Below are 17,100 nucleotides of genomic sequence, written 5' to 3'. Positions count from 1 at the left end.
TTAGGAGTTAGGTGTCGAAACACCCTCCCAGAAAAGGTAGTGCGTTACTTCGAGGAACTACCAGGTCGCATTATGCTAGCGGGCCTGCACTGGTGATCTTCGAGGTTGTGTCGTGCTTTTAGTATTTAGGAGGATCGAGTTGAGATGATATTAAACTCGAACCCTGGTGTGTTGTTCCTTTGGTTTATCTTTGGCACTCCTGTCTCACGCTCTCGTGGAGTGCTGATTTTGGTCCTTTGTATAACTGTAGCGCTAAGATTCTAGTAATGGAGTTGCTGACGGGCTATCTTGTTTGCGTATAGTCGTTCAATTGCTACGTGTATCAGTGTTCTCCCTCTTCTCACTCCAGAGTTCAGGGGTTCCTGGTTTTCCTGTTTTTCCAGGTGACCAGACTGGAGGACTTTTTGCTCTGAAAAAAGACTATCAAGAACTTGAAAGTGTAATTTAAAATGGTTACTTTGCTGAGACGAAATGTCAAATCTGAAATTAAAGTATCATCATACAATATAGAATTATATGGTTAATAACTTCATACAATAGATATAATGGGTAATTCTCATCAAAACCGACCCAAAATTACCCTTCACACTCAACCTATTGTCATATAATCATTTTTTAAACGATTTGATTAATTTTTGTACAATCATGTAGAGAATTGGTCGTAGAATAACAGGTCATCAAAATATATAACTAAAATATAACTTAGAAATATAAAATTAAGTTAATACTGCTATAAAAGGCCAAAAACGGGAGGTGTCAGATAATGTTCCACCCGTAACACAGGCCTTTCAGACACTATAACTCATCTTATGATCAATGTTTTTTCACAAAACTTTCTGAAAGGCTTATTTATAGGACAGGTAGTACTTCTAACAAGTTTGGAATCTTTATCTTAATAGATAAGGAAAATTTAAGCTGATAAAGATCTGGGGCGTTACGCCCGTAACAAACCCGTAACGAACCCGTAACACGTTACGGGCGTAACAAATTCTCAAATGTTACACCCGTAACACGTTACGGGTGTAACAAATTCTCAAATATTACACCTGTAACACGTTACGGGCGTAACAATTTCTCAAATGTTACGCCTGTAACACGTTGTTGGTGCAACGAATTTGTAAATGTAACACCCGTACAGTTATAAAATGGTACCAATAAGTTAGTAGGTGTGTAATGTAAACTTACGATGTACTGTAGTGTCTATAAGAGTAAATATCTTCCTAGATAGGTATGTGATTGAATTCTTCATGATTGAATTTGACAGGAGGAAGCAGTGTTATTCTAGTTCCCTGAGGTATTTATTCATTTGATGTTTGCAGCAGTATTTTGTTTGACTCTTTGTGAACTCTTTGGAGAATTAGTCAAACTGCTAGCTATCTGTCGAGGATTTTAACTAATTTGTCGTTTTTTTGAATTTTGTTGTTTTTTTGCTAACTACAGTTGACATAAAAAATAATCGATTCATAGAACTTAATGTTGTAGAATCAATTAATATCCATTGCCTTTCTAGTTTTTACTTTCTAGAACGCCTAGGGACGAAGAGGAGAAATTCGGGGGGAGAACAAGATCGGGAAGAAGTAGAGATGCAGAGGATTATATTGTAGAAGAAAGCAAGGGCAGTGGATCACAGAAGGAGAAGAGAGCAGAGGAGAAGAGGGCGGCAACTAGGCTTCGGGTTGCTAAATTCCGGGAAAAAAGGAAGGGAGATGTTGCCAGGCAACAAGAATACCTGGCAGCGGAACGAATAAGGGATAAGGAAAGGAGAGAGAAGCCTAAGTCCCGCAGTGACACAAAGAGGCTGAGACTAAAAGCAAAACTAAGAATGCAAGAGCAAAGGAAAAAGGTGAAAGATAGAGAGGAGAAAGACGTGTTGTTGCAAAAACGGAAAGGATTGCTTAAACGAAAATCAACGCTCAAGAAAAAAAACAGTGAGATTGGGATCCTCAAAAAACAAATCAGAGAGCTGACTGAAGAGATGGAGGGTATGAGGTCGGAAAATAGAAAAACGGCAAAAGCTCTGATTGCCAGCCTCACTCCAAGGTCTAAACGCAAAATGAAGTCGAAAGTCAAAAACCAAACTCGCTTGAGACTTATGGGGATAAGGCTCAGGCAACATAAAGTTCGGAGAAGACTTCAGCTTGAAGCAAGTAGTGCAGGTCCTACAGTGGAGGTCGATGATAACGAAACAGCTAAAGCTCCAGCAGCAGAGGAAAACGTAAAAGAGCTAATCTGTGGGTTTGCAATTGCTAACTCTGTAGCAATTCCTGACATAAAAAAGATGAAGAGTGTGGTAGTTGAGGGTTTCAAGGAGAAAGTTCCGGTGAGGTTCAGGAGAGACACTCTTAGAATCCTACACAATAAGTTCCTATCAGAAAATACTGACGTTGAAGTGTCATTCTCGCACTTTGCGAAGCACTTTCCCACCGAAACTGTTGTAATCCCTGGAGCTGAAGATTGGGGTACTGCTGGTTGTGGGAAATGTCTCAATCCTCGCTTCAAGGTTGAAGCCCTCCACAAAGCCGGATGTACAACAATGTCGGCGGAAGAAATGTGCGAACAAATGCGGTTGGTGACAAATACTACCAACAACACTACTGCCTGGAACCTCAACCTAGACAAGGATATCCCAGATGAAGTAACATTTATGAAGTGGGTGAAAGTAGACGCTGATGGCTCAAGTGTGCCTATTGATAGAAAGGAACAGTTCACGAAATCTAAAAGCTTATTCCAAGCAGGTTATTATGTTATTAGATTAATCAATCCTTTTGAATTTTCCTTACTCTACAAAGTTATAACTTGTTTTAACATCATAAATATAATACGAGAGATGATAATAATACATAATGCTTATTACAATCGTTAATTCTATTTTAAACCCTCAGAGCTAACGCGTGAGTTGAGAGCCCTTAAGGAGCACCTAATGACGATCCGCTCGCAGTTCCGGGAAGTCAAGAAGGAAAAGGAGCTCATGTTAACTGATCCAGAAAAAGCTATAATCCACATGGACTGGTCAACTAACCTTGCTATAAAGCAGTCTCGTGCAGTACAGGGACATTTCTTTTTTAATAAGCAGTTATCGCTCCACCCAATGGTGTTGTGGCACCAGGGAGGCAGCTCTTCGATCTGTACGTTTTCCGATAGTATATGTCACAAAGCAGCTGCCACTTGGGCAGGAATCTCGGGTCTTCTGTACGAAATACTAAGGGAAGGATACATAAAGATTGTCTTCATTTCAGACTCGCCAACAAAACAATACCGAAACCGGTTTATTGCTAGTTTGCTTGAACATTTAGTAGACACCTACACCGAGGAAATCACTGTAAAATGGATCTACCTCGAGTCTGGTCATGGAAAGGGAGCAGCAGATGGTGTCGGTGCCACTGTAAAGAGCAAGTTGAAAAAGATAACTGCAAGAGACGACAACTCCGATTTCTCTGCCGAGGAACTGAAGAAAAGTTATCTGGAAGAAGACCAAAATGTTCGGGTCATAACTTACAGTAAGGATGATGTCGATAAGATCAAGAAAAAGTCTAGCTACATCAATGCTGCCGCTAAGAAAGGTATTGCAAGCTGTCACGAAATGGTGATCACCCGAGGAAAGACAACATTGAAAAAAAGATCTGGAGAACCGGTATGTAAGACATTCACCCGTCATGTGACCATCCCTGCGTCTGATGTTGCAACCCTAGCGATACCAGCGTCTGTCTCAACAACTCCAGCGAGGCCAGTCTTTGTCCCAGCTACTCCGGGCTCGGCGAGCACTGTGGCTGATGAAATTTCTACTGCAACGTTGACAATTATCAACAGTTACTCCGCGCCTCCTCAAAATGCAGCTCAAGCCTATACTCCAGGTTCATACAGGGAACTCCTTGACTGTGACTTTAATAAGAGATTATTTGATGATCTGGTCTGGGTAGTGGTGAGGGTTCCAACTGTGAAACAGAAGAGAACTCTGCACTACGTGGGCCAGGTCATGAGATACATCGAGGAAGAGGAGGTGTACATGGTCCAGCCCTATTCACTTACCAATAGCCCTGGGCCTGTAATGTTCATCTTCAAGAAGCTCAATGAGCCAGAGTGCTATCTTGAAGAGGACATTCTTTTCACTTTAGAAAAGCCCTCCATTCTTCCTCGAAACAAAATTCAGTTTAAAACAATACCTAATTTTTCAAGTCTCACCATAATGTAATCAGTTATTTTAACAAGTTAAATTTGTATTTTTTTGCAGGGAAGTTTATATTTTTATCATTTTCTACCATTCATCATCTATCATCGTTAAGTTTATACATATTGTAATCAGTAATGATAATACACTTTCGTAAATTTACATTATGTAGCTTAAAATCTAATCGTTTTACTTTGTACAGGTGAAATTTATAATAGATGATGAATGGGTGAATAATGTACATCAATAAAGTAATAAGGTATACAAACAATCCGTTTGTAACGTGTTACAGGTGTAACATTTGAGAATTTGTAATACCTGTAACGTGTTACGGGTGTAACATTTGAGAATTTGTTATACCCGTAACGTGTTACGGGTGTAACATTTGAGAATTTGTAATACCCGTAACGTGTTACGGGTGTAAAATTTGAGAATTTGTTATACCCGTAACGTGTTACGGGTGTAACATTTGAGGATTTGTTACACCCGTAATGCGTTACGGGTGTAACATTTGAGGATTTGTTACACCCGTAATGCGTTACGGGTGTAACAGAAATCGTTACGGGTGTAACACACTTAATTGCCAATTACTCATTAATTGGTGGGGCAAAATCTGACCCCTATACAGATTTAAGTAGAGGAACTAACCCGATTTATCATAGTGTAATTTTTTTTGTTCTATGACCAACTTTCAAATCCCGTGTTTTTTGGGTCGGTTTTGATGAGAATCACCCATATTAGTACAGACAGATCCGTCTGAAAAAATCGATCTGCTGACACACAAAGCTTACAAAGGATTTTTGACGTTTTTGAGTCCTAATAGATGTCCTTTATGGCTGACCAACTTTTCCAAACTTTTCCACGTGTCTTAAGGCCACTTTTTGCCACTTTACCACTTTTTACCACCTTTCTTGTTTGTCGAATATCTTTAGTTGTGAACATCGTAAAAGGTTGCGGATCAATCGAGTGTGTTCATATTATCAGGAAGAAAAACTTTTGTTCAAACAATTTTTACGTCAGATAATAAGTTAATTGGATAATTATCAATTAACTAATTAGCAAAATTCTAAAAAATTTTTATTGGCTAAAAATGATCGGAATAGCTTAAAACACGGAGAAAAGTAGTTTTTAGAAAAACTTTGAAAATTTTTCACTTACATTTTTTTTTCGAGACTTGGAAAAAATTTCGAAAATTCAAAATATTTTTTCCGCCAAAAGTGATCAAATCGCATGAAACACGGAGAAAAATGCCTTTCAAAAAAACTTAGTGAATTTTTCGTTTCAAGAATACTTAAATCGCCAATATTTGTAGTTGGAGTTCAGTAAATCTCGGCAGATTTTAGTAATCAGGAATTACTAAGTGAAGAGGTCTGAAACTGAAAAACGTTAACCATACGATCGCGCGGCGATATAAGAGTTTCATAAACTAATTTTCACAGAAACTGCACCAATGGCACAGTCAAGATCGAAACGATAGCCTGCTGTACTGTCATTTTATTGATTTCAATGATGAATCAGTGGGGTTAAGATAATCACATTTGTAATAAATAAAACATCTCTGTACCGTCAATTGTGCTAGTCTCAACCAGCCTACCTGTATTACCAGACCTCTTCTTTTCCTCGACAATCAAACCAAGTTGTTCATATCGCATTTGGTGGGTGATGTAAGTAGTAATGCGCTTAGTCAATAAAGACACCGTGATTTTTATTAAAAGGAGATGATGAAGCAAGTATTCATGACACAAAGAAGAATGGTCGGTGGGGATTGGGACCCACTTAAATCACCTTAACACAGTGCCCTCAGTAATCCATCCTGTCATTCAAATTATTTGTTATATAGTAGTGTTGAAAGTATTGAAACTAATACATATCGAGCTGTATTCAATCAGAATACGACACAATACGTGTATATTATATGGCTCTTAATGAGGTTTATGTAACGCTTTATACCGTGAGAAACCCGGTATAGAGACGTTTTAAAGTTTATCACGAAAACGTATACTTGGCCTCATTACATGGCTCATTTACAGTTCGAAGAAGGCAAGAACAGATCAGGGAAACTAAGGAACAGCCAGGTCCAGGAAGCAAGTGTAAATACACCTTCCAACATCAACTGTGACTTGTTTTGTATTGTTCTGCATACCGCTTAATTTGCTATGCTGGATACATCAAATCACCCACATATGTCAGGGTCGGCTAAACGTAAAATCAGCAAGGGTAAGATGTAGATACGAGCTTACGAGTGACGGGCAAGAAGGGGTAGTAAAGAACTGGTAATAATCAATTCAGTGAAATGTTCCACGAGAGTCAGGATTTGGAAATCGCTAATAGAGACAGATTCTGATCAGGAAGGATTGTTAATGTTATTGAGGATGTTGATTTGAAATCCGGACGTCGTGAGGTAAAAATACAGGTTCTTCCCGTAGGATATTCGGGGCCATGATGATCAGCTCAGGATTAATGTGGGACAGATCGACGGGCATTGAAAAGAGCGAGTTGAAATTTTAAGCTTTCTGGTCTTTTCTTGCCTTCTTTGAGCTGTCAAAGAGCCATGAGGCCAAGTAGACGTTTTCGTGATAAACTGTAAAACCTCTCCATACTGGGCCTCTCACGGGAGAAACGAGAAGTGTACGGTATAGAACGTTTCATATACCTCATTAAGGGCCATAATATAATATACACGTATTGCATTGTGTCGTATTGTGATTGAATACAGCTCGATATGTATTACTACTTACATCACCCACCAAATGCGATATGAACAACTTGGTTTGATTGTCGAGGAAAAGAAGAGGTCTGGTAATACAGGTAGGCTGGTTTAGACTAGCACAATTGACGGTACAGAGATGTTTTATTTATTACAAATGTGATTATCTTAACCCCACTGATTCATCATTGAAATCAATAAAATGACAGTACAGCAGGCTATCGTTTCGATCTTGACTGTGCCATTGGTGCAGTTTCTGTGAAAATTAGTTTATGAAACTCTTATATCGCCGCGCGATCGTATGGTTAACGTTTTTCAGTTTCAGACCTCTTCACTTAGTAATTCCTGATTACTAAAATCTGCCGAGATTTACTGAACTCCAACTACAAATATTGGCGATTTAAGTATTCTTGAAACGAAAAATTCACTAAGTTTTCTTGAAAGGCATTTTTCTCCGTGTTTCATGCGATTTGATCACTTTTGGCGGAAAAAATATTTTGAATTTTCGAAATTTTTTCCAAGTCTCGAAAAAAAAATGTAAGTGAAAAATTTTCAAATTTTTTCTAAAAACCACTTTTCTCCGTGTTTTAAGCTATTTTGATCATTTTGAGCCAATAAAAATTTTTTAGAATTTTGCTAATTAGTTAATTGATAATTATCCAATTAACTTATTATCTGACGTAAAAATTGTTTGAATAAAAGTTTTTCTTCCTGATAATATGAACACACTCGATTGATCCGCAACCTTTTACGATGTTCACAACTAAAGATATTCGACAAACAAGAAAGGTGGTAAAAAGTGGTAAAGTGGCAAAAAGTGGCCTTAAGACACGTGGAAAAGTTTGGAAAAGTTGGTCAGCCATAAAGGACATCTATTAGGACTCAAAAACGTCAAAAATCCTTTGTAAGCTTTGTGTGTCAGCAGATCGATTTTTTCAGACGGATCTGTCTGTACTATATATAAGAATCTAATAGTCAATATCAATAAAATAATATAGAGACTGTGTCCTTCTCAATGACTTCTCCTGAATCTTTCAACTTGATGCAGCTCTCACTAACCGTACAAATGCGCTCTATAATTAACTGCAGATCTGATGGTTCTTGCTTGGATGCAGCATTGATAACTGCCCGCTGTTTCTTGATCGTGACTTTGGGACAAAGAGTGCAAATGTGCAAAGGCTCGCCTGTAGAAAATGTGACGAGTTTAAGTTTCTTAAAAACAATCAACTAATTTATTGATTCCCTTGAATTAATATTCCTACTGACAGGTAATTCGTCATATTGATTTGTTTAATAAGGTGCTAAAAGCAATAACTAACATACAACATGCTTAACTTCTTACGGAACAATCTTAAATCACCTTTATCACTGAACCCCAGCTATAAAAACGCCTCTAGTAGGAAATTCCGTACTTTATAATTATCGAAGCCGACAAATTTAGCTTCTACTCGGTCACAGTCAAAGTTGCTATCTGCATTATCACCTGTAAAAGATGTATTATAACACGAGAGAAATATAATATAATTGAATTTCTACTAATGTGTGAAATTCTATTGTCATAACTATAAACTTGCGCTTTCAAACATCTTGGTTATTGACATTATATAACGCAGTCAAAAATTTAAAATATATAATATCTGTAAACATATTTATATCATAATGTGTGAGATTACCGAAGCATTCCCTGTGTTTTCCCAAATATTTTTAATTGTAAAGCGATTCGCAGCATCCAGATGTCTCCATGTATCATGAATTCGGCTGTCATCTATCTTCGTGTGTACGTTTTGGAACAACTTTTCCAGAATATTCATATCAGATATAAATATTAGTTGAAGATATGATCTTCAACTATTCGTAACCAAGATCTAAGTCATTTTTTGACTGGAGAGCGAACAAAGGAAAGTTTGTTAATTAGTTTTGATAAATCATACTTAACATTGTACTATATATTAGTAGAGTGATTGGACGAGTTGTTGCACTTGCCTTTGTGTTGCTTCAACCCCCTCCTGGCACATAAACTACACATTCTGGAGTAGCTTTTGAAGGTCACTACCTTATTGGAATTTTCTGCAACCAGCATGATATGGCCTGAAAAAATGTTCGAATAAATACCCGTGAATCATAGTTGTTAAGTTCGTCGAAGAAATGCGAAAAGTTCGTCCAGTTCGGCACCTTTTAAAAATTCGTGAAAATTCGTTGCGTAAATTTTCTTGGCATATGTTTTGATTTTATAATGAATGGCTTAGGTGCGATCACTATTACACTTGTAAACAAATGATACAGTTAGATAGTTATACAAACTTGTATTGAAAAAAAAAAATAGATCAACAACAGATCATGACTAGTACTTCAATATAAACAGAGCTGGTTCACAGATTACAATTAAGCATCAATTATAGCAACAGCTCGCAACTTATCATTGTTATCTAAATAATCTATAGCATATGTGATCTTAGTGATCTTAGTGCCAGCACTAGTGCTCTCTGTCCAGATTGCTGATTCGCTAGCTATGTCGTTCAGAAGCTTTAAGTTGGAGTGAACGTAAACCAGCTTTCTGGCCTTTTCTGTTTTTAGTTTATTTCTCCTTTTCGAGTACACATATTCAAACTGGCTCCAATTTGTTTCGCAGGCACTGGCGCTCGTGACCTGGCTGAACAAGATAATAGCCAACTCCTGAATTACTGGGGTCTCAGAACCGTACAATTGCCAATATTTAACAGGCTGATTATGGAACTTGGCAACCTCTGGCCTACTAAAGAGACCTCTACGTTGCCTGAAATGCAACATCTCACTCATAGTTCGGTTAAACTTCGTCTATTTCGTTAAAAAATTCGTCCAGTTCGGCACCTTTTTAAAGTTCGTCCAGGACGTCCGTAACAACTATGCCGTGAATAGTAATGATAAATAACAAATCCTGTGAGAGTTTAATTTTGAAAATTTTGCGAGATAAACAAATCACTTACCAGATTGAGCATTGTTGTGGGCAGGATTGTGCCAGCCAAAGTCACCTCCCACACAAATACCACCATCCGGGTGGAGTGGCTCTTTCTTTAATACTTCTGTTGACGGAGTCCTCTGCAACCGTCACTACCGCGGTCTATATCATCAGAAAACTTCTTCTGCCCGTACCATGTCCTTCTGCAATAATGATGATAGCCAATCAGAAGATCTCCCCCTTCAGGACAACAGCTTGTTAGTCACAACGAGATATGCGCAGGACTTTTGGAAACATGGGATCCTCCCAGACGAGAATGTCTCCACAGAGAGAGTGAGCCTGACCTTTAGACATATTTCTCCTCACTTCATCAATTCGACCATCATTCTGGGTGATTCAAACACCTCCAGGATGACATTTGGTGACTCAGTAGGTACCTTTGGTCGTTGGGTCCCTGGGAAGCGTGTTTTGGTAGGTCACATGGAGGCTCTCCCTGATGCAATTGAGATTGGCCCTTACCGTAATATTGTCATCCATACTGGAATCAACAGTATTAACTCCCGGTCTCATCCACGATCAGAAGCCTACCTCCTCCATGTCCTCGAATCCAAGTGCAGAGACATTACTGAAACCTACCCCAAATCCAAAATCCACTTGTCAATGTTACTTCCAACTAGACTAAACTCTCTAAATAGAAAAGTTGAAAGCTTTAATCGGGGCATCCTCGATGTGTCTTATCAGCAAAGAAACATTTTTATTATTGATAACTCTATTTTTGGTCGCCAGCTCTCTGATGAGTATGGCAGATGGGATATTGCTGCAAATGGCCCTCTTACCTCAGATATTGTCCACCTTGGTAAAAGTGGTATCCGTAAATTTGCTGCGAATATTAAGGAATCTGTAGCTGGCAGAAGGAGTAGCCAGTCTAGAGCACGTTTTAACACCAGTCAGGGGAACTTCGGCGGAGCGGTAGCGGGTGGTAGGCGCCCACCATAATTATGATGATCAAACAACCACAAATAACTAAGAATGTTTGCAAGGGATGCAATAAATTTATCTCAACACACCACAAAATTTTGAACTGTAGCTCCTGTGAAACAGTTACTCACTCTAAATGTGCCAAAAATCTCTTCCAATACAGCCACACCAATGATAGCTGGCAATGCTACATCTGCATCGCCAGCTTACCACAACGGTACTGCCCATTTGCTTCTGCACTTATACGTGACAAACATGACCCAGTCCACCTTGATGAAATTGAAGATGTTTCTGAAATCAATGAAATCCATAAAAGCTGTAAAAATTATGATCATAAAAGCTTTAAGAACCTCATAAAGCTGTATCATAGAAATGGGCAGAACCTTACTGGTATTTTTAACAATATTGATGGAAATGCTGCAAATTTTGATACATTTGTCACAGAAATCTCACAGTACAGTCATCCACTCTCGTTTATTGGCTTGGCTGAGACAAATATTGATGCAAACCTCAAAGACCTGTATAGGATACCCGGTTATCTCTCTGAATACACCAATAAATTACGTGACAAATCTAAAGGTAGTGGAGTGGGAATTTACGTCAATGAGTCACTTACTTACACCCGTATTGATAAACTATGTATGTGTACCCCTAACCTTGAATCAGTGTTTGTCTCCATAACAAATGTTGGCAGGCCCCAAACAGTTGGCGTCCTATACAGACCACCTGGTGGATCTGACAAAGATGCCCTACACGAATTTGAGAGCCTTCTTAATCAGGTTCCTGATAGGAACGTTATCCTGCTTGGAGATTTCAACTTTAATCTATTTAATAAAGGCTCTGCCAGCTTTGAAAACATTTTATATGGAAATAACTTCATCCCACTTATATCACTGGCAACGCACCATAAACCAGGCTGTGTCCCATCGCTTATTGACAATATTCTGACAAACTCCACTGACAATATTGTGTCAGCTGGACTACTGGATACCAGGGTTTCGCATCACTCTCCAATTTTCTGTATTCTCGAATGTAGCATGCCTGAAGAACCAGAACTTGACCCTTGTAAACCAAAATATGACTACTGTGAATCTAATATGAACAAGTTCTTAGAAGATATTCAAACAAATTTTTGTGGGCAGGTGTGCTACAACGTAGAAAACTTTGAAATTTTTGCAAATAAGATAAAACTTTTGATCGAAGAAAACTTTTTGATTGAATCTGAATCGTTCAAAAAGTCAAAAAGAAATATGATTGCAAACCCTTGGATCACACCAGGGATCATTGCATCAGTGAAAAAGAAAGAATATCTTTACAAGCAGTGGAAGAGTACAATTAAGGAACCCAACCCTCTTGGAGACTCTGATCTATACTTAACCTATAGTAAATTCCGTCGACAGTTAAAATACATTATCAGATCTGCCAAGAAATTGTACTATTGCAGAAAATTCTCAAAAGTCTCAGGTAATATGAAGCAAACATGGGCACTGATCAATGAACTGAGAGGAAAAACAAAAACTGGAATTAAGGCCTCGTTCAAAATAGATGGTAGTTTAGTAAAAGACAAACGTGTCATATCGAATGGCTTTAACATGTTCTTCTCTTCCATTGCAGGTAAACTTAATGCGAAACTCTGCTCCTCCAAACCAATAGGTCGTGACACAGCTTGCCAGAGACCCCTTGATTATAAGAACTATTTTAACAAAAGAGTCACCAACAGTATGTTCTTAAACCCCTGTGATTCTGAGGAAATCGAAAAAATTGTTAAAACCTTCCAGGGTGACAAGGCTAGTGACATATCAATAGCTGTTCTTAAGAAATGTTGCACAACAATCTCTAGGCACCTAGCTGGTTTCCTAAATTCATTCATGAAGCTGGGTCTATTTCCAAATATTCTCAAAATAGGTAAGGTTACCCCAGTATTTAAAAAAGGAGACCCACAGCTGTTTGACAACTACAGGCCTATATCCATTCTACCTATCTTTGGTAAGATATTTGAAAAAGTAATTTACTGCCGACTATATAGCTTCTTTACTTCACATATGGTCATATACGATAAACAGTTTGGATTCAGATCCAACCACTCAACGGCACATGCCATCAATTACTCCATTGACCACATTCTTAAAAACCTAGAAAGTAAGAATCATGTAATTGGCATATTTATTGACTTAAGCAAAGCGTTTGACACAATCGACCACAGAAAATTACTTGTCAAACTTGAACACTATGGCATAAGAGGGCCCTGTCTTGGCCTAATTGAAAGCTATTTGTGTAACCGACAGCAGTATGTTGATTTCCAAAATACACACTCTGATCACTGCAAAATTGAATATGGGGTACCACAGGGATCAGTTCTAGGCCCTCTCCTCTTCTTACTCTACATTAATGACATTACTAACTCTAGCCAACTTGGACACTTCATACTGTTTGCAGATGACACAAACATATTTGTTGCTGGAAAAACTGAAAAAGAAGCCTATTTGAATGCTAATAAAGTACTTGAATCTGTAAATAACTATATGGAATCTAACTTGCTGCACATTAACCAAAGCAAATCGGTCTACATGTTGTTCAGACCTGGCAGGTACTCGTCCTGTGCACGTGCTCGCGAATATGGCTCTGAGAACTCACTCACGTTATCAGGCACCACACTTACACGAGTAGATAAAGTGAGATTCCTTGGTGTTATCATAGACCATGAACTATCCTGGGAACCCCAACTAGATAACATAAAAAGTAAACTAACTACAAGTATAGCTATAATTAAACGTATTATGAAGTTTATTCCAGAAACAGAGTACCATGAACTGTATGACTCCTTATTCAAGTCTCATATGAGCTACTGTATCAGTAGCTGGGGTGGTGTCACACCTCATAGACTATCTAAACTGTTCTCCATCCAAAAAAGATGCGTACGCCTTCTATTTGGAAGCAAACCAAGCTTTGACCGGGCAGAGTACTATGAAACATGTGCACGTGCAAGACCATACAGTGAACACATCGCAAAAAGGAGCTTTGCTTTGGAAAACACTAAGCCAATTTTCAATACCGAGAAAATCATGTCAATCCACAACCTGTACATCCAACATATATCCACTGAACTGTTTAAAATCTTGAAACTGCATCAACCCATCTCTCTGACAAGTTTATTCCAAACAAGTTCCAGAACATGTAGCCAAACAATGCGGGTCCCCCGACACAAACTTGACATTTCTAAACACAATTTTGTCGTCAAAGGTACGACTATATGGAACAGTTTGATTGATAAAATATTCGACAAATGCACTCCTAATGAAAACAATGTCATGGTCCCTGGCTCTAGTAAATTTTCCGACCTTTCCTCCCCCATCTGAGTTCAGTATTACACTAATTGCATACGTTGCTCTTTTCTTACTCTCTTATCTTAGTGCTTATCTCTGTTGATTGTAACGTGCAGCTACAGTGGTTTGTGTATCACCGTGTTACACGACCATGACCATCCCGCCCAGCGAGTATGGTGAAAAGGAGATCAACATGTTAAGGGGTGACTCAGTTGAACTTCTCAGCAAGGCTATGTACGAGATGGAGATCACAGCAATGAAGCAACTATCCCCTTCGTGCGTGAAGAAGATGACCAAGAACACTGCGTGTGACTTGTTGCACGATGCATTAAGATATTTAGAGGAGTTCACTGGTGTCGTATCCACGGACTACAAGATGGCCTCAAACTCAGTTAAACATCTTATGTTCGAGACACAGGAGACCATCATTAAGCTGCAGTCAGAACTACTAGCCTGCAAAAATGAACAGTTGGAATCGTTGCAGACGTCAGTTAAATCGTCAGTCGGAGAGTCTGTCAAGGCTGAATTCAAATCCTTCAGCTCGGTATTACAGGCGAATTGTCCAGAATCTCAGAAGCCTGTCAGTTCTGAAATGATCAAGAAAGCTGTGAAAACTGTGGTACAGGAGGAAGACCGAAACAAAAATCTGATGATTTTTGGTTTATCGGAGCAGGACAATGAGGAGCTCAGCACCGTGGTCAGTGAAGTGTTCTCAGCAATCGGAGAGAAACCCAGAATCGAAGCTAGTAGAGTCGGAAAGCTCAAACCTGGCAAGGCTGTGAGACCAGTTAAAGTGACTGCGGCAAGTGCAACAATTGTTAATCAGATTCTCGCTAAATCGAGAAACCTGCGAGCAACGGAAAAGTTTAAAACTGTTTTTATCAGCCCAGATCGATCTCCAGAACAGAGAGCCAAGCAAAGAGAACTCGTCAGGGACATGAAAAAACTGGTAACTGAGCAGCCTGATAAGCTACACTTTATCAGAAACGGTGCTATAAAGAGTACTGATAAGACTAATAAGACTGCAGAATGAGCTTGTGTGTTTTTAATAATTGATTATTATTAGTGTATTCAAGTTTTTGTTGTGTGGAGGATGTTTTAACTCACTCTTGTGTGCCCAGTCTTGCACTGTCAGTATTTCTCGACACTTTGAGCACACAAAACTGTCAGTTTTCGCGACAATTGTCAGATTTCGTTTTCAGTTCTGTCAATTTCAAGCGCTACTAGCTCTACTACTAGTAGTCTACTTCAGCTCACATTAAAGGGAGTTTTCGTCGTGCGTGTAGCGCCCTTCAAGTTTAACTTGGACGGATAGGATTTATAAAACTTCTGATTATAATATTTATACTATATTGTATTTTGTATCTATGTATTTTAGTAAATGGTCATTAGAACCACCGGCACCGTCCGGGCCCAAACAAACAAACAAACATCTCAATTATCAAGAGCCGTATCAAAAAGCTGTTACTGGAAACCCAGCAATTGACAACACCTGGGCGTGAAATTGAGTGGCTCCCCCTAAATAGCTGGGGCATTGAACCAGCTTAGTTGATCAGCATCCCATCCCTTGCATACAATTAATTACAAAAGCGCTAATTATACCTGTTTCAAAAGCATCCTGTCTGGAAGTTCCCTGACTGCCGTGTGAATCTTTGGATCTATTTTTGGATCTATTTTTATATTGATATGATTTTTATATACCTATATATCTATCGCATAATTTCCATGTCCGCCTGAACAAACCTGGCACCATCAAATCTTACCTCTAGAAACCCCAGAACAAATCAAGCCTAGTCTGAATTCAAAACTAGTTGACCAGCTACGTACAGTTTCCTGGACAACTGGAACCTTTTTGGGCCATGCACAAGCCAATAGCATGTATGGTCCTGCAGTGGGGTCTCCTTGTCCTTGGATCTGTGTTTTGATCCGTCTTTTCTTAAAATTTTCAATTTGTGTCACTTAGACTCACCTATTAAATGTTAATCGACACCACTGGTCCTAGTTAGATTTAGCCAAGGCACGACTACTCAAAAGTAACAGTTAAATAGGTGTGACATACTATTATATTCTTATAATTATATCATATGAATTGATTGCACTGCTAATAAATAAAATACTTTGTTTTACTAAAAAAAAAAAATACTTTGTTTTACTAAAATACTTTGTTTTACTAAAAAAAATACTTTGTTTTACTTCTTTCTAACTCTGTTAGCCATGTTACTATAATTGTAATTGAAACTGTACATCATTGATTTGAATTGCTTGAAATCATGTTATTACAGCGTTAAGTCAATCATACTTTTTTATGTTGTACTTTATTACATAATAAAATAACTTTAAATCCATATTAGGGCAATTCCACCGTGACGGACACCACGATTATGCCATTTTTTAAAGTTCAAACGAATGTTGTGCTCAGGATGTTGCTTCTTTATCAGTTTAAACTATTTATTAGTCCACATTTAACCTTTCTATAGGTTGTGTGAAAATTTCAGACCCTTACCATTATTACTTTCTGAGATAGCACCCCTGTGACGGACGCGACTTAAATATGACACTTTTTTTGGGTGTCTACTCAGAAGGTACCCAAATCTATCTCAAAACGTTATCTATTATCTCTAATTTGGACATGCAGTGATAGAAAAAGGTTTAGGGATTTCTGAGATACCATTTTTTTGGAGATTGCTCAGTTTTTGTTTGCGTGGCGCCATTTTCAAATTGTGACGGACGTGACTGTGACGGACTCACGTTTTTTTTCAATTTCTCCAAATCTTCTATTTGACACTTTTATCTTGTTCAGTGACCTTCATTCTATATTTATGCCAATTTTTAGGCCGCAAGTACTTCCACGAGGTCTGCAATAGCCAAAATCGTCCATTTTGGGCATACGCTAGGGTATCAATCTAGGGGCAGCAATTATTTCTCTACTTGAACAAATTTATAACTCTGGTAAAACATTCATCTCTGTTCAACACATCACACTGTTGAGACC

At 38.5% G+C, this 17,100-nt stretch overlaps 1 protein-coding gene across 1 annotated transcript; it reads left to right on the top strand.

Annotated features, from left to right (window-relative positions):
• The first annotated feature begins 1,247 nt into the window (after positions 1-1,247).
• Positions 1,248-4,340, top strand: LOC134823690 (uncharacterized). The gene is made up of 3 exons (XM_063835223.1): positions 1,248-1,294; positions 1,525-2,735; positions 2,883-4,340. The coding sequence occupies exons 1-3, from the start codon at positions 1,248-1,250 to the stop codon at positions 4,187-4,189; spliced, it is 2,565 nt and encodes an 854-aa protein (XP_063691293.1). The 3' UTR covers positions 4,190-4,340.
• The last annotated feature ends 12,760 nt before the right edge of the window (positions 4,341-17,100 follow it).

Source organism: Bolinopsis microptera, chromosome 11, assembly GCF_026151205.1.
Source record: "Bolinopsis microptera isolate Bmic1 chromosome 11, MBARI_Bmic_1.0, whole genome shotgun sequence".
Classification (NCBI taxonomy): Eukaryota; Metazoa; Ctenophora; class Tentaculata; order Lobata; family Bolinopsidae; genus Bolinopsis; species Bolinopsis microptera.
This window is presented reverse-complemented; position numbering and strand designations above follow the sequence as displayed.